Source organism: Nelumbo lutea, chromosome 5 (assembly GCF_056320005.1).
Source record: "Nelumbo lutea isolate HS-2025 chromosome 5, American lotus-T2T, whole genome shotgun sequence".
Lineage (NCBI taxonomy): Eukaryota > Viridiplantae > Streptophyta > Magnoliopsida > Proteales > Nelumbonaceae > Nelumbo > Nelumbo lutea.
The window spans coordinates 1196818-1215359 of NC_142688.1; the positions used below are offsets into that span (position 1 = coordinate 1196818).

The 18542-nt window shown below is 37.2% G+C and overlaps 1 protein-coding gene and 1 pseudogene across 1 annotated transcript; both read left to right on the forward strand.

Annotated features, from left to right (window-relative positions):
• Nucleotides 1–673: 673 nt before the first annotated feature.
• LOC148849730 (FHA domain-containing protein FHA2 pseudogene) lies at nucleotides 674–1566 on the forward strand (annotated as a pseudogene).
• Nucleotides 1567–11101: 9535 nt separating this feature from the next.
• IRE1A (Endoribonuclease/protein kinase IRE1-like protein) lies at nucleotides 11102–17682 on the forward strand. Its single transcript, XM_088945287.1, has 7 exons — nucleotides 11102–11593; nucleotides 12274–12460; nucleotides 12703–14153; nucleotides 15119–15291; nucleotides 15877–16123; nucleotides 16487–16790; nucleotides 17322–17682. Exons 1-7 carry the CDS (start codon nucleotides 11346–11348, stop codon nucleotides 17463–17465), a joined length of 2754 nt encoding a protein of 917 aa, XP_088801413.1. The 5' UTR covers nucleotides 11102–11345; the 3' UTR covers nucleotides 17466–17682.
• Nucleotides 17683–18542: the final 860 nt, after the last annotated feature.

Sequence of the window (18542 nt, forward strand, 5' to 3'; positions counted from 1 at the left end):
ATTATCGGACTCGTCTTGATTGCATTGGATCGGGGCTTGGATTTATGTTGTAAAAGCCCAGTTCAAAACTAATAAAGTGGATAGGGCCTACCCAAGTTGTAGTAGGTTGAAACTAGAAAACTTGAAATAGGAATTGGGATAGTGAGGTTCGGATTGGGTTTAAATGACCCATTTCTAACCCGACCCGTTACACATGACAACATTGAAAGTTTGTTAATATAGGGTTATCGAACATCGGGTAGGGGTGCAAATGGATTGATTGAATTGGGATAAAAACTGAAGATATCCAAAATAAATCCAATATCGGGTGGATTTATAAAACACAGTTTCTAATTTGATTCCTTTACATAATACCTGATCTATTAAAACATTATCAAGTTTATATAACACTAGTTAGGATCCGTACGGGATTTTTAAAGAAAAGTTGATATAAGACTGAGTATTTATATTAGTTTAATATAATTTTAATTAGGGTAAAATACAAAACCTCCCCTGTGGTTGCTGATAATCATAGAAACCTCTCTTCAAGTTTTATTTTAACAAAAACCTCTCCTGAACTTTTAAAAAACTCACACATACCTCCCTTCCGTTAGTGAACCAGACAGAAAATGTTCAACGATGCATTAATTTTTCAAAATAACCATCCTATCCTTTTAAAGCATTCTCACATGACATGAAAACGTCATTCCCACAAATTAAAGATTTTAAGTATGTAGACCATTCATGTGTGGCGGTGTCCTTTCTTTCAAGCGAAGACTTTGAATACTACATGAAGATCTATTCCATAATCCTTGGTCGAAACAGCAAGAAATCAATTGTCGACGTCTACCTCGTTAGCCTCGGCGGTGGCATGAACATCTCCCTCATCTTCTACGATTTCCAACGATGTCGCTTTGCCCTCCAAGGCGTCCTCCACCTCCCTAGTAACTCTCCCATCAAGATTGACTCCCAAGACCTTCTCCAGATTGGCGACAAGAAATTCTACCTCCTCCTTATTGTCTACAGCATCCTTAGAGGTTCTCTGCCCGCCACATCCCTCACTCTCCTCCACCCCTTCTGTTGTCCGCTACATCTACCCTTTGCATGGGTTGCGTTGCCTCCACCTTTGCATCACTCTTCCAAGAAGGGGCGGGGGTAGGACATCGAGTGATTATTTGGACGATGATGAGGAAGACACCAATAACACTATTGTTGCTAGTGCTAGCAAGAAATTACAGAGAGAATGGCATGAGATGTTTGGATATGGTGTATTGAGAGGAAAGACAGGGTCATCTGGACAATTAGAGAAAAAGTCAGAAACTAGGTCAAGAGCTACTGTGTTTTCTGATCTTTGTGGTCCACGAGAATGGATGCCCATGGCAAAACTTCATTTTGAGCTCGTAGAGCAATATGGAAATGTTTGGCATCAAAGGGCTGGCCTGTCAATGAATCCAAGGGGAGACCATGGTTAGGACTGCTTACAATGCTAAGGAATATCCAAAACATTTTGTCATCAACACACCGTCCAAGGGGCATGTAACGTTAGTTAGAGTTTGTCTCCTTGGTGTCCTTGCTTTGATGAGTTAACTTGCATGGTCGAGTATTTCCAATGTGATTCTTCCTGAGGCATGGCACCGGTGACCCTGAACCCCTTTTCTCTGTTTTTTCAGTGTTCTAGATGGGGTTGCTTTAAGGAAAAGTCTCCTCTTCAAAAAAATAGTGTAATTAATTATGGTGGGTACCAAAACCACATGTGATAAAGAGAGTAAGAAAATCATCATCCCTGCATATTCAAGTGTTAGAAGCCGCACAACTGGGACGATATAGGTGCCGAAGCAAGAAACAAGGGATGGCTGCATCGCAGTGATGAAGACAGAGGGCATTGGTTGGGAAAACCACACAGTTCATTACAAAGTTGTGTGCAACCCACATCTCAAATCTTGAATGGCAAATTGTTAAAGTTCAATGGATTGACTCAGCAATTAAGGATGGAAGATTGAAAGAAGAGGAAGAAATCGACAAAGAAATAATATGAAAAAACAGAAAGGAAAAGAGGATAAAGAGGTTTCTCCTTGAATGAATGGACTTTGGATGCGAGATTGCGTCCTGCGTTACTCCTCTTCCCGGATAAATTAGGATAGGGAAAGAAGGTGAAGAGGTTGACAGCGGAGAAGAAGAAGATAACATGTCGACAGAGGTATTTCAGTAAAAACAGATGCAAACCATTCGCAAAAGGGTAAATTGGGCATTTGGGAAAAAAATTATTCAACAGTTTAACATTTTCCGTCTTGGTTATTGACGGAAGGGAGATTTTTGTTGTATTCTTTAAAAAACTAAGGGAGATTTTTGCTAAAGTGAAAGAACAAGGGAAGTTTTTATGATTGTTAGGAACTTCTGGGAGCTATTTTGTATTTTACCCTTTTAATTATTATAACATAACTAATTAATTATTAATGATTATAATATTATTAGTTGTTAATTAACTTTTACTAATCTTGTTAAAACTTAGTTTCATTTATTTTTCTTATTGTAATATTGTTAGATAAATTTGTATTAAGTTTTAGGATAAATTGCTTAAACCTCCAAGATTGGATGGGCTTCTCACAGAGCATGCCCCATGGGTACCCGACAACCCATCCTCCTCCCATGTATTGGGAACATCTCCCCATGAAAAGCATGAGAGATGTCTCCAATGCATGGCCATAGGGGTGGATGAGTCGAGTTTCAAGCTGAGTTCGAGCCTAGTGAAGCTCGGCTCGTAAGCCTAGTATAATAAATAAATATTTTTTATTGTATACATACATACATACATATATACATACATATAATATAAATATAATAGTAAATAGTTTTTATAAATCTTAATTTATTGTTTATAAAACAAAATATATATATTTTTAAATTGGTTTACAGTCGAGCTCGAATTGAGCCAAGCTCAAACTTGCAAGCTTTGAATCGAGCCAAACTTGAGTTTGAACCTAACACAATTTGAGCGAGCCGAGCTCGAATAGCCAAGTATTTGTCTCAACTCGGCTCAAATCCACCCCGGGGGATGTGCTATGGGCCGTGTACTATGGGGAGCCTATCCGAACTCATAACCTCCCTCCACAATTTAGATAAATTATACAAACCAACCCCTTTCATTAGTTTGACATTGGGATGCCAATAGAAAATGATGATGTCATGATTTTAAACATAAAAGAAAAATCAATTTTGCCCAAGAATAATAATATAAAATTATCAAAGAACCATAAAAGCACAAAAAAAAAAAGAAATTTTAATGAAAGAAATAAAAATAATTATAAGAAATCTCTTCAAACAAAAGCTTCTCATCCTCTAGCCAAATGTTTATTGTTTTTGCTTTTTTCATTTTTATTTTTATCATCATTATTATTATTATTATTATTATTATTATTATTATTATTATTATTATTATTATTATTATTATTATCACCATAATCATCGTCTAAGCACTCAAAATTTTCCCAACCCTAAAGCTCAATTTGGACGGGTATAAAAACAAATATTTAGAGTGAAAAATCTTGTAATTTATATTATTTTCTGCACAAATTTGTATTTAAACTCCTATGCGATGTAAAACTTACTCGCCAGAAAAAAGAGCAAGGCAAAGTTCCATAGATCTGAGTGTTTTATATCTCTTCTAAAATGTTGCACCGAGATGGCATGTGTCAATATCAGATATTTCATTATGAATTTATGAACTAAACTAAAAGAATGGCTACTATGTATAATCATAAGCTCATCCCACTCAGAAAATTCCTTAGATTTCAAGCTCTTGAGGATATACTGGCCTTTTAAGGAGAGAAAAACACAAAAACGTTCCAGTTGCTCTTTTGGATTGAACTTTCGAGCAAGATCATTCTTGTGGAAATTACAGATTTCCAGAGGCTTTTTCTCTCTAAGATGGAAACTAAATCTTGGTAACTATTAAGATTTAGGGTATGTAATCATGACTTAGAATCGTGATTTATCATGCTGAACTATTTAGTTGGGATGGAGAAGAGAGAGAGAGAGTTGTTGAGTTCGTTAACTCCAGAAACTTGAAAAAGGGAATAATGGATACCCTTTAGAATTGTAGAGTTGAAGTAAGGAAAAAGAAGAGGCCATGTGACATGTTCATCTTTGTTTTAATATATATTAATAGATTAATTTAAAGTCATAAACATATAAAATTAAATTATTTTTATCATCACCTAAGCTTTTATCCAAACTATATGGAGTCCACTCCTTCACTAATAGAATTTAGTAAAAATTTTATGATAGCTGCCAATCTAACACAACCCTCTTCCTTTTTCCCGTTTAGAAAAACGATGTAAGACAAGCTCATATTAATGGAGTTATAAAATTTATAACATTAAATGTAAAATAAAGATATATAGTATAAATGAGAAAGAAATTATCTAAGCCCAAATCCCACTTAATTCTACAATGGGATGAAATCCTAATACGCGTGATCAGGCAATATCTTAATTAATTAAATAGCAATTTTTAGATCTAATTCAATCCAAGTAATGCATGAATTTGACGATTAAATCTAATCCATTTCCATCCCAAAGCATAGGAATCCCAATTGGCTAGACACAAAATTATGTTCACTCATGATAGGTTTCTCATGTATGCTAAAGATTGGTGTGATCATTCATGATGTGTATGGGTGCAAATGGATCAGTTCATGATCGATTCGATTCGAGATCCGATACTATTACTTGAAAAAAATATAATAATAATAAAGAAAAAAATATTATATATTTTTATTATATAAATACATTATTAGGTCGGGCTTGGACTTGGGCCAAGATTTTTTGAGAAAGTACGAACCCTGCCCGAAAAAAGTCAGGGTCTGATGTTTTAGGCCCAAGCCCGAACCTACGAGCTTAATATCTTGCCCAAACCCGACTTAGATTGGGTTGGGCTGCATCGGCCCATCGGGCTACCCATCCCATGGGTATATCATTCCACTTAATCACAACTTCAGGTCAGGGTTGATTAAGTATTTGTTTGGGAGGGCTTTCGGGGCATGGCTTTTGGCATTTTGAACTGAATCCCACACGAAAATGCCAAAAGTTGCATTTGGTGAAAATCCGAAAGACGTGCCACTTAGGGGTAAGCATTTGATTTATTAAATTAAAAACTAAATCAAATAAATCAAAATTTTAAAGACCTAAATAAAAAATGAAAACTGAACTGAAACCGAATTACAAGAAAACTGAAATAATCGAAACCAAAATTTTGATTAAAAACCAAATTTAATTAATATATATGTAATATTATATATTATAACCTATAATATATATTATGAAATTGAATTTCATTATAATATATTATATATATTATATTAATATATAAATATATAGCATATTATATATTAAATGTCATATATTGTATATTATATATTACATATTATATAATAAATTTCAGTTAATTCAGTTTTTTCGATTAATGAATTAAACCAAAAAGCTAAATTCCTAAAAACCAAATTAATCGAAATGAATTATCTGAAAACCAAAAAAATATTAAACGAAAAATTTCGATTCTATAAATAATGCTCACCCCTAGTGCCACTACATCAAAAAACACAACTGTATTACGAAATTACTCTACCAGCGAGTCAGGGTCAAACTGGATTTCCTGCCAGCGCCGGTGGAGGAAATCTGGGAATTCACATCTGCGCTGCGTCCCATAGAGGGTGCCTCACAAGTGTAATCTGGGTTCTCTCTGGACCACAGGTGTTCAACCATTACGCCTCTGTCATCGCAATTCGCTTTTGAGACAGTTTGACGTAAAAGTCTTAACAAACGGGTTATAACTCGGATCTTTAAATCGCTAACCCAATGGGCAATAGCTTGTAGCCCTGTATTGTATGCACGGCCAATTGCTGTCAAATGGATTATTTTTTATATAAGTTAAAAGAAATCTTATAATCTTATAATTTTTTTCGTTTCATGCTTTTACCTTTATTGATTTAATTAATTACAATGATGCCGTAAAATAAAACAAAAAAATCATAATTTATTCTTTTTCCTTTTCTTCTTTAATAATGTTAAACATGTAATTATTTACAATCGTGTCATTGCTAATTATTTATAATAATATTGTAGGTACATGTTGGTCACAAAGACCTAGAGAGTGTCAAACCAACGCTACATGGATGCCTATGATGAATCCGTAACCCATCGCACATCTGTGATAAATTCATTGCAGATTTGTAACTGCGATGAACTCATGCCCAGGACAAGTTGCGATGAACTTCGACTAGCGCGGATTTGTTATAAAACTAAAACACACGTAGGTTTGTGATGAACCTCGAGCACATACGGATTTACGATGAACCCCAAACACATGCGGAGTTGCGATGAACCTAACACCATTATGAGAACTGCAAAATCACGGTAGATCGGAAATAAATGTTGGATACACGTGCATCTTTTAATTACTCATGCGGATACGTACGTGAAACGATGACATCAGCCACGCCATGTCAATATAACAAAGTCACATACGGGGAGAATCCAAAAGGGATAAGATTCTCTAATAATGATCCCTTAATAGTCAAACTAAAAGAAATATCTCATTTCCTAACAGAAAATATTCCCTTTCCTAACAGGAAATAACTTCTTTTTTAACTTCCTCTCTATAAAAGGGGGAGAGCAATCCTTCCCCAGCGGGAAAACAATAGAATCATAACTCTGACCTAGGGTTTCTGAGAAGGGGATTCTCCCTTCTCTCCTCTCTTCCTCACATCCCCTCTTTCGGAGACGGACCAACCTCCACCTTGCCATGGTACTTAAAGATGCCACTAAATTTTTATCTTTTTTTTTTGTTTTGTTAAAGGTTGTCTTTATCTCTCATTTTATTTACAAACAGGACATGTCGTGTGGGTCGTGCTAAGCCAGTCTGTGCTTACCTCTCCTGGTATACATTAGGGGGTTGGCCCAACACAACCCTTGGCACGAGCCTGCATAGCCCGTGTCGTGCCGCGGGCCAAGTCTTAGGCTAGGCCAACCATGAACCGGGTTAATCCATGTTTTTTTTTTTAATTTTGAAAAAAATGAAAAAAGTTAACATAAATTAAAAAAATAGATAAAAATTTTAAAAAAGATCTTAAACTTTTATTTTATATAAACTTTGATGTATACAATTGTTTATATATACAATAATAAAATGAAACAATATAATGAAATTGAAAATTAAAATTATATATTATATAATTATTGTATATAATATACGACCTAAGCCTACATGGGCCAAGTCTTAGGCCAGGCCGGGCCATGAACCGAGCTAAGCCATGTTTTTTAAAAATTTTGAAAAAATAATGAAAAATTTAGCATAAATTAAAAAAGATCTTAAAATTTTATTTTAGCCCGTGTTGTGCCACAGGCCAAGCTGGTCTACAAGCCAAGTCTTAGGCTAGGCCAGGCCACAAATCGGGCTAAGCCTGTTCATGGGCTTGATAGCCCAATAGTTCAGTCTGATCCATTAACAACACTAAATTAATTAATTAATTAATTTAAGATAGCCTTTACCAATCTTGTGTAGATAATACACAAAGTTCTATTTATTTATTTACTTATTTTACTAAATTATTTAATTAATTAATAATTTAATAATCTACTAAATTATTTATTATTACTTATTTATTCTCTCACTTAATTGTCTATTTATTTCATTTATTTTACTAAATTTATTTTATTTATTAAATTAAATTAGTTATTATTTAAATATTTACAATTATTCCACTATATTAAACAAAAATACAATGACAAAAGTCATCTCTTCCTCTTTCACTCTATTGCCTGATGATTGTAATTATTTATTGTTTTATTTTATTAAATTAAATATATTATTATTTATAAATTTTTATTTATTTTAAATAGATATTTTTTCAATAAAATTTTAATTAAAAATTTTATCTTTCACAAAATTTATTACTATATATAATAATTTAGATTTGACAAGCCACTTAGTTGCATAAGCGGAATTAAAAAGTGATAACCTTGGCATTTATCAAAATTTACGGGGATTTTGATTGGTTAAACCTCTTCAGGTATCATACCTTTCTGGCGTCAAACGAAACAAAATCAATGCTGATGGAAAGTGGAGTGGAAACGATGAAGGAAAGCCAAATTGATTCTAACTTGCCTTACCCACATGTAATTGGCATCCTCGTAGCAGCTTTGTCATATCTCATACGTAGTTGACAACGGATCCTGATGAGTGCGGATTTGGCCCTCCAATAACCTCATGATACATGGCATTTCGAAATAGTTGGATGACACTCAAACGTCATCTAAGCAATGATTTAGAGTCTTAGATCATAGTTCATCTTCGTCCCGACCTTGGGACCTCGATCACAACTTAGATCGGCTTGCAACACCTTGTCCAGGGCCGATCCATAGCACCTCGTCACCGGCCGAAGTGACCTTGACGCGAAGCGCGACCTCTCTTAAGGGCTTAATGACCTAACTGAGGAGTAGGCAGTGACTTGCGAGATGTTCTCGCCGACAAATTCAACATGCATACCCCGACACTCCTAGGTTTCTCGGAAGTTGGCCCGCATACTGAATGTTCCGGAGGATGGTCAATGTGCATGGTGATTACCTCCGAGGATTTCAAACCGGTAAGGCACAACCTCCCAAAAATCTCGGATGCGATGCGTGAAGCCTATGCCAAACAATGCTTATATAAAGGCACCAACCCCAATGACACAGGATACGCATGATTATTTGCTCACTAGCTTATTAGCATACAAACTTCTAGCTCGCACAACCCAATACTGACTTAAGCATTGGAGCGATCCTGCCGACTTAACCACCCCGGGTTCTCTGATCCTCTGTCTTGCAGCTTGGTCTAGCTCGCTACCTGGCTAAGGTCCATGTTATCTTTCAACTAGGAACTTACAGATCGTGTACTATCAATTGACGCCGTTTATGGGAATTGCTACAAGAAGCTAAGTTCCCACCTTCTAAAAGTCTAAATCCTCATCTTCCAGAAAGCTAAGATCTCGCCTTTTGAAAATTAAGTTCTCACTCTCTAATTTCCATTTTTTTATGAACTAAAAAACAATTTTGAGCAACACCAACATCCATAACGAATATCATTTATTGGGGGGCAAGAACATTTGTGATGAACCTCAAGAACTCCCCTGTGACAATTAGACAAATTCAGGCCGAACCCAACATTCCCAGTGCATCAGATAAATACACCGCTACCACATGTGAACGCCCCTCTCCCTACGGTAGAGCCATCAATGGTTTCTGTCGGAATTGAAGCATGGCAGTTCTATGAGATCAAGCATGAATTTTTAGATCTGAGCATGGGAGAAGCCCAATGTAGACAGCAGCAGAACGAGCTCAACTCATCCTCAATAGCAATCAGCCAGGACGAGGCCTCATCAGCCCCGTTTCGCGAGGTCGCCTCTACAAGTCAAGCTCTTTGTGGCTCTTGCGGGAGCTAGCGGCCAATGGATTGCATGAACACCCTTGTAGGTTGAGCATTCCAAGGTTCCCGTGCGAGCTGGCAACCTAAAGTCAGTAGTGTTGCCCCCACAGGTCGAGCTCCCAATGGCTTCTTGTAGGAGTGGATGACTGGCATCATTAGAGGTTGATGCAGTGCAACCGTGACTCCAAACTGCCAACTCATGCTGATAACAACTTTATGTATCAAAACCCTCACGAGGGGGGCAGAACATGTACGTTGTGGTCTCGAAAGCACTCACCCAGGAAGATAATCCCACGGGATGATGTAGAAGTAGCCATATGAGAAGTTACTACAGAATGACCACCCGCTTAGGCAGAGAGGTAAGGCCGCACGTCAACTAAATAATAATATTATGGGGAGTGGACTATGAGTCGCTCTCAGAGCCCAAGGGCCACGACACCGAACAAATAGTGACCTCGGTGCTAACCATGAATAAGACCTAGTTGACTCTTCAGCATGGGCGGAATAAAAAAGCAGATCACGTTTAGCCCCATCGGTGTGCAGATAGGTCGGGTACATACCATTCCGCCTCAGCCTCATCGATGTGCTGAAGAAGAAAGAGAAAAAGAAGAGAAGGAAGGAAGACTAATTCAACACAAGAAAGAGAAACAAAGGAAAGACTAGTTTGCTTTCTACACCATGACAGACGCAAACTTGGCCGATCTCTTAACAGTAGGCCTCCACCTCGGTTTTAGTCTCCACATCAAACTCGCTGACTATTCTTTTGAGAACCAGCTCGTGGGACATTGCGTCAAAGTGTACCTAGGTGGAGTGACCTGATAAAGCATTCATACAGAACCCCTTCTTAAAGGACGGCATAATGAGTTTTGCTCTTGAGGTACTTAGTTGGATTGTAGAACCACTTGATGGTCGCATTCCTAATACGGTAGATGTCCTCGGGGTACCTATTCCACCTCTCCTCGAGCTGATGAATTTGCTCTTGTGCCCCGATAATCAAGACTGTGGGGTCCTATGTAAGGTTGCAAGCACTTGGACTCCTCCGACCTAAGGAGCAAATTGAATTAACGCCAATGACTATGAGCTCATCAAACAGTCATTCCGGGCCAAAGGAACAATCTACTCCCTTCGCCGAGCTGCCCTCAACTCGGGAGTCGGGGGCAATTGATGAGGGCGAATTTGGCCTTCCAATAACCTCATGACACATGGCATCCCAAAATAGTTGGATGACACATAGACGCCACCTAAGTGATGATTTAGAGTCTCAGATCGGAGTTCATCTTTGCCGACCTAGCGGCCTCGACCATAACTTAGGTCAACTTGTAGCACCTTGTCTAGGGCCGCCCTATAGAACCTCGTCAATGGTCAAAGTGACCTTGACGCGAGGCGCGTCCTCTCTCGAGGGCTTGCCGACCTAATTGAGGACCAGGCGGTGACCTACGAGATGTGCTCGTTGACAAATTCAGCATGCATACCTTAACACTTCGAGGTTTCTCGAAAGTTAGCCCACGTACCAAATGTTTAGGAGGATGGTCAACGTGCATAGCGGTTACCTTCAAAGATTTTAGACTGATAAGGCATGACCTCCCGGAAATCTCAGATATAGTGCGTGAAGCCTATGCCAAACAATGCATATATAAAAACATCAAAGCAACTTCACCGAATTAACCACCCGGATTCTCTTATCCTTTGTCTTCCAACTTGGTCCAAATCGCTACACGAGTAAGGTATATGTCATATTCGAGTAGCAACTTCCGGATCGTCGACTTTCAGATCCCATACCATACCCATTATCCACGTTTAAGTCACATTAGACTATCTGTCTCCTTCAAGTCCAACAGTTGAAAACCTTAAAACCCCTCTATTACTCCTTTCCTTGCAAAAATTCCACAAATCGATCGAACACCCAGATGAAACCATATTTGTTATTTCTTCTATGGTTTCTCTTGATCATCACCGGATTCTCCGCTTCAATTGGCGATTCCTCAATTTCGAAACCCTCATGGCCTCCCGTCTCGAATCTTAAAGGTAATATCACCATTTCTGAAACGACAGATCCCCTCATTTCGAATCTCGTCTTAAATGGGAATCTCAATCTCGAGCCTTTCCAGAGCTCCGACTCTCCATCGGGTAGAACTCTGTTGTCTCTTCCTCCATCGTAAGTTTCGTTCTCTAAAACTTTGGTTGTTGTTGTTTATTTATTTATTTATTTTTACAGATAATAGAAGAGGAGATCCAAATCTAGAGTTATTCTATGTTGTTATGATATGTGTTTGCCCGAAACATTGGTATTGAAATTCCTACACTTTACAGTGATAAACTTATTATGAACTCATTTTCCTTTGGATATGAAGTAGAAGTACACCTTTTTTTTTATACACAAATCAATTCGGCTGTATTATCTGATAGCTTGCATTCCAGGTCAGAGTTATCATACATGCTTGTAACTGTATATACCAAGTTCTTTGGGCTTTGGTGCAGTTTTGTAGAGCTTTTCGGTGTCAAATTGATACAAATGCTTAACAATATATTCTCACAAAAAAAAAAAAAAAAGAAAAGAAAAGAAAAGAGGAAGTTTCTTTTTCCTATGTTACCCTTGTTAGCTACCTTCTTTTTTCTTTGTTTTCTACAATTGTCTTCCATCTTATTTTCTAGAACTTGTTCGCATGATAGGGCCTGGAAGTTATTTCTGGTTCCTGCTTCCTACTGATGTATGGGTGAATTTATGTATTTGGTCCATTGATCTGCATAAATTTAATGATGATTTCTCAAAATTGCATATCAATTAACTTGATGTTCTCCCCCCCCACCCCACCCCAATTTGTTTTGTCAAATCAGAGAGGATGCTAAAGAACTTTTTGCCTCCATGGATGGTATGATTCATTTAGTTGACATCAAGTCCAGAAAAGTCCTCTGGTCAATCGATTTAGGACAGAGACTTTTTACCTATGGCATGGGTAAAGACATCTCTTCTGATGTTAAGGATGACTGGGAATTCTATGTGCACAGGTCATTCAGTAAACAGGTATGTCTTGAGCTAACACAACAAATTACTTTTATTTGATCAGAAATAGATATGTTTAGATTACCAAGGTCTGAGTGTAACGATGGTGGACTTCTTTTAGGCCTAACCGCCTAAGAGGTATCTTAGGCGAGTCCATGGTGCAGGAAGAAGTTGCTTTCTAGCCCTATTCTTACTTGATTCTATTTATCCTTTCTTTGTAAAGCTGCATTACTGTTTACTTTGTTATTTCATTTTTGCTCCAGAGATTGGAAGAAATTCTGAAAGTTACACCGCAATTTCTAGAGAATGGAGCAATATTAGTCGGGTCAAAGACAACTATTGTCTATGTTCTTGATGTCAAGACTGGGCAAATACTTGATAAAGTTGGTTCTCCAATGTTAGGGGTACCTGTTGATGATGAGCAGCATCCTTTATCCAAGAAAGATATTGATGCAGCTGAAGTGCTTCTTATCACCAGGACCGAATATGAATTTATGTCTCATGCTATAAAGTCAAATGAAGCTTTGTGGCTTATAGCCTCTTCCATTATTGAGGCTGGTCAAGTAAAAGTTAATATTGTCCCCAATCTTGAACTATTTGAGGTTGGTCATAAAGACAGAGCAGTGGCATCTCTACCCACTGATGCTGATTACACTGATAAGTTGAATGCTGTGGAACTTAGCACACCATCAAGAACTCATTATGAACACAGAATTCACACTCTGCCTGAAGGTGAAATGCTTTCTTTATTGCTTTCCCCGTCTCAGCTGTTGGGTGTTTCTTTCCAATCCAAAGTACTTTCTCTACCATCCCATCCCCCAGACAGGACACTTCCTTTTCCGGCTGCAAGTCATAATCCTTTACAGCGTATGTTTTACAAGGTATCTGAGGCACAGAAAGTTAGAAATCAAGAAACGATCTCTTCACTGACTTTTGAAAGTTTGAGAAGCATTCACTATACTGATAAAGCTACAATTGGTCTTGTATTATGTGTTGTGGGCATAGGCTTGCTCTTTTTCTTGTACCGCCATACTCTAGCAGTTACTAATGAAAGTAAATTGGGAAAGCAGTCAAATGAGTTTGAAGGGCAGATTGTAGTTCCCAAGAGGAAGAAAGCTCGGAAATCTGGACACAATAAGAACACTGCAAATATTATGACAAGTAATAGACATATGTCATCTGAGAGTGAAGATCAAGAAACCGATGGGCATTTACACTCGGGGAGAAATGAGAATCCATTATTGAATCTTATGGAACCTGTTGATAGTGGTCGCAGTGGACGTAGGATTGGCAAATTGTTAGTGTCCAATGTAGAAATTGCCAAGGGAAGCAATGGTACTGTTGTCTTTGAGGGAGTCTGTTATGGCCGTCCTGTTGCTATTAAACGCCTTCTACTGTCTCATCATGATGTGGCTTTTAAAGAGATTCAGAATCTTACTGAATCTGATTCACATCCAAACATAGTTCGACTTTACAGATATGAATGTGATGATAATTTTGTATATCTTGCACTAGAGCGATGCACTTGTAGCTTAAGTGATTTAATTCAGATGTACTCAGATTTTTCTCCCAATCAATTATTGATCAAAGACAAGGCTGCAGATCCTGGGAATCAGTATCATATTCAGTTGCATTCTCTGAATGGACTTAAGAATGATATTGAATTGTGGAAGGGGAATGGTTATCCTTCATCCCAGTTGTTAAAGCTTATGAGGTTGGTTCAACTTTCTTTTCTGCTACACATACATGTATGTAAGGAACATATTTGCCAGTTGAGTTGTTTAGAGAACTCTAAATGATTCTGCAGTTTTCTACGTGGTAAAGTTGCATGTTTTCCATCTTATCCTCTTGTCATGTGAGAAATTTCAGCTTGAAATCCCTTTCCAAACATCTAACCATTCTTGTTGGTTTTTGAATTAATAAATTGAAACTTTAAAACAGTGGATGGCTAATACTGGTCATGAGAAAATTCAGAAGACGGTGCCATATAGGTTGATGTGGATTGGGGGACTGAACATATGGCTAATCCAAAAGTATTCAATTCACCTGACTGATTGGATTGGTCATATCATCCCTCCACACGGTAAAAATAGTTTACTAATTGGGTCAAGTAGAGAATTTATACATGTATATATACTCATCCACTTTTCATGCACAGAATGCCAATGATTTTTGACCTTAGAATTCCTTAAGGCTATGTTTGGTTTGAAGGAAAATGTAGGGAAAGGAAGGGAAACCTTTTCAACCCTTGTATTGGTTTCCCTGTCTTTCCCCACCTTTTCCTTCAAACCAAACATAGCCTAATAGTCTGTGTTTGTTTTGACAATGCTTAGATCCATTAGATGTATCATCAGTGTGCATCGAACTATTACCAATTTGAATTCTATAATGTTTCTGGTTGAAAATAATTAAAAAGAAAAAAAAAAACATGTACATGTCTGTATCTGTTTTTTTTTTTTTTTTGGTTTTTTTTTTGGTGGTTACAGGGCTTGAAATGAAAAATGAGAAGCTGGTCAAAGAGGTATTTTGGTAATGTACATTCTAAGCAAATATATAGTTGTTTCATCCTTATGTTTTGCCTCTATTTGTAAAGGAAACTAGCATTAATTCATATGCATGTGCATGAGTAGGGATTGTTTATGCATGTATCTAACTTTTGCATTTTTCCATTTATGAAAGGGATATTGTATCTGGGCTAGCACATCTGCATGAATTGGGGATAATCCATAGGGACTTAAAACCTCAAAATGTGTTGATAATCAAGGTGAGATTTTTATATGCAAAACTTTCTGATATGGGGATCAGCAAACGCCTTCCTACCAACATGTCTTCCTTGGGTCATCAAGTTACTGGTAAGTACCTGTGGCTAGGCTTATTGTTGCCTTTATACATTTCAATATCATGGTATGTGGTAAACATGTGGTTTTGGGATTTGTGGCTCCTCATTTGATGAACAATTGAGAACCACTTTGTCAGAATTTGATTGTTTAGTGCATTGGATCAGATGGTGCTTTCTTTAATTTGGTTTAATTCTAACTGTTTTTTCTCCCACTTTTTTCTTTTCTTTTTTGGCGAGTGGATGGGGGGTAGACCTGTTCATGGGCCGGGTAGCCCGACGGCCCAGCCTGCCCGCACCCCAGTCGGGCTTGGACATGTAGTTAGGCCTGCGGGCCTGACCTCGGGCCCAAAACACCAAGCTCAATTGTATTTTGGGCTGGGCTTGGGATTTGTCAAAAAAGCCTGGCCTGAGCCCGGCCTGGCCTGGCTAATTTATATAATATAAAAAGGACTTGAATACTCTACACCACCATGCGCCTAAGTAAGTGCAATAAATAGTCAAATATAAGCCAGTCAAACTCTACGGGATGATCATGAAGTACAGCAAGCGATCAAACTCAATTCTGTATTCAGCAACCTTAACGCGCCTTTCTTTGTAGGCTGTGGTAGTTCGGGATGGCAGGCACCTGAACAACTTCTTCATAGACGTCAAACTCGTGCAGTAGATTTATTTAGTTTAGGTTGTGTCCTCTTTTATTGTGTCAGTGGAGGAAGACACCCATTTGGTGACCATCTTGAACGTGACATCAATATTGTGAAGAATAGGGTAGACCTTTTCCCTGTAGAGCATATACCAGAAGCTATGGATCTTTTCTCTCATTTACTCGACTTTGAGCCTGAGCTTAGGTAAGAGTAATTTCTTTGTAAGAATATGACAAGTGTTCATGCCATTCAATAGTTAGAATTATTAAGTGATAAGAACTGTGGAGTGGTAAGAAGGGGCTATTGCTTGGTCTAATAGTAAAATCCTGGACTGAGGAGTGTGAGAACTCAGGTTTGAGTCTGAGAGCACACTCTGCGAAAAAATGCCAAAGGTTAGGTCTGTATCCATTCAGTTCATCCCTCCCAAGACCCCAAATAACTTTGACCAACATGGGTAATGGCCTTCTTTTGGTTGATATCAGTATCCAATGTGTCCATTTTTGCTTCTTTAATTTCACTAATGAGCTTCTTCTTCCTTTTCCTTTTAAATGCTTGTGAATTTCTCAGGCCAAAGGCACTAGAAGTGTTGCACCATCCTGTCTTTTGGGATTCTGAGATGCGGCTTTTCTTTCTTCGAGATACTAGTGACAGGGTGGAATTAGAAGATAGGGCAAATGAATCTGATCTTTTAAAAGCGTTAGAAAGTATTGCTCCAGTGGCTTTAAATGGGAAATGGGATGAAAAGATGGAAGCAGCATTCATCAGAAACATTGGGCATTATAGGCGTTATAAGTTTGATAGTATTCGTGATTTATTGCGGGTCATACGAAACAAGTTGAATCATTACAGGGAACTTCCAAAAGAAATCCAGGTATTAATATGGACGTTTTCATGTTTTATTGTCCTTATAGGAAATGACAAGTGTTCACTTCAAATTGTATTGATTTTTAGTGTTTGTTCATTCATACTCACATTAGAACACAAGCATAAATAGAAGCTCTTTGCTAAACCTACAATTTACATATTTTAAGATAGGCCTTGCCTCCACTATTTGATTGGTTGAACTGTTTTAGAATGGTTAGGCCATATAAGCATAATTTTTTTTAAAATATCAAATGATTTTGACATTTACAGATTCAAGTTGTGCAACCTGTGCAAAAACAGAATCCATGGAAAACCATCTTTAATCGCAACGTACGATGAATCATGTGTCAAGCTTTTACATTTTAGCCTTTTATCTGATCTATTTTAAAACGGATGTTGATGTAACTTTTGCCAGTGATATTATTGCTTGAATTGTTGAATGTTTAAAGGCTATATACCTATGTTTGTTCATAACAAAGTCAGTTCTTTTTCTTTGTTTCATGTCATGTTAATTTTAATTTTCAATGACTTTTCTTAGGAAATTCTCGGGCCGATTCCTGAAGGATTTGACGGTTATTTCTCAGCTCGTTTTCCTAAACTCTTAATTGAAGTATACAAAGTCGTACACAGATACTGCAGAGAGGAGGAATGCTTCAGTAAGTACTTCAAAAGTAGCGTGTAGTTCTTTAAATGTTACAGAAGATGCAAAAGGAACCGTGCGACCATGTTTATTTATTGAGGTCAGACAAATGCCATATGTTGTAACCTGACTTGTCAAGGTTTTTTTTTTTTCCCCTTTAGAAGGCTGACTTGTTTATTTGTATGTATATTAACAAAATTCTTTGTATATCTAATATACAATTAAATACGTAAGAAATTACCATTCATTCACCATGTAAGAGGTTCTCTCCCTGTCTCTCTTTTTTGCAAGGGATCAGCCACATGGTGATTGGTGAACACTGAACAATGCTTTTACGCACTCATTACAAGGTATGGTTTTTAAAACGAACCTTAAACAGAACCGGTCAGGGGACCAGTTTCTGGTTAAGCGGTTCAACCGTCCGGGTCGAATGGTTCGACCTGTGATGTCATAAATAAAGTACAAATAAAAATATTTATAAATAATAAAAATAGCATAAAATTAAATAAAATACAGAAAATAAAACTATCTAAATAAAAAACAATACAGTACAAAATACATAGAAAATATAAAAATAAAATACAGAAAAATTCTAAAAAATATGGAAAAAACACAAAAAATACAGAAAAACGGAAAAATAAAACAGAAAATTGCACAAAAACAGAAAAGAAAAACTCTAGAATGTTAAATCCTAGAATGCAAAAATCCTTGACCTAAAATCAAGATTCACAAGGATAGATTCTCTTGGCACCAAAATAAAAGGGGAGAAATAGGAGCATTCACTCTAGAATGTTAGATTGATATGCAAGCAAGATTGATCTGTAAAAGACTATACATTAATTTTACCTAATTGATCAAAAAATTACATTAATTTGTACTTAAGCACTATGCCAAATGCTAATCCCTAAGCTTCAAACAAGCAAAAGCTTCAAAATTTTGTTTTTTCTTCAATTTCTGAGAATTTCTTTAGAACTGTTCCTAGGTGTCAAAAACACTCACAATCAATCTCCAAATCTTTAGAACTGTCTGCCATTGCAAGTCAGTCACCGCTGCAAACTCGCCTGCCGCAAAGCTTGGAAGTGTTGCAAATTGCAAAAAAACGTTGGTCACCACTATAAA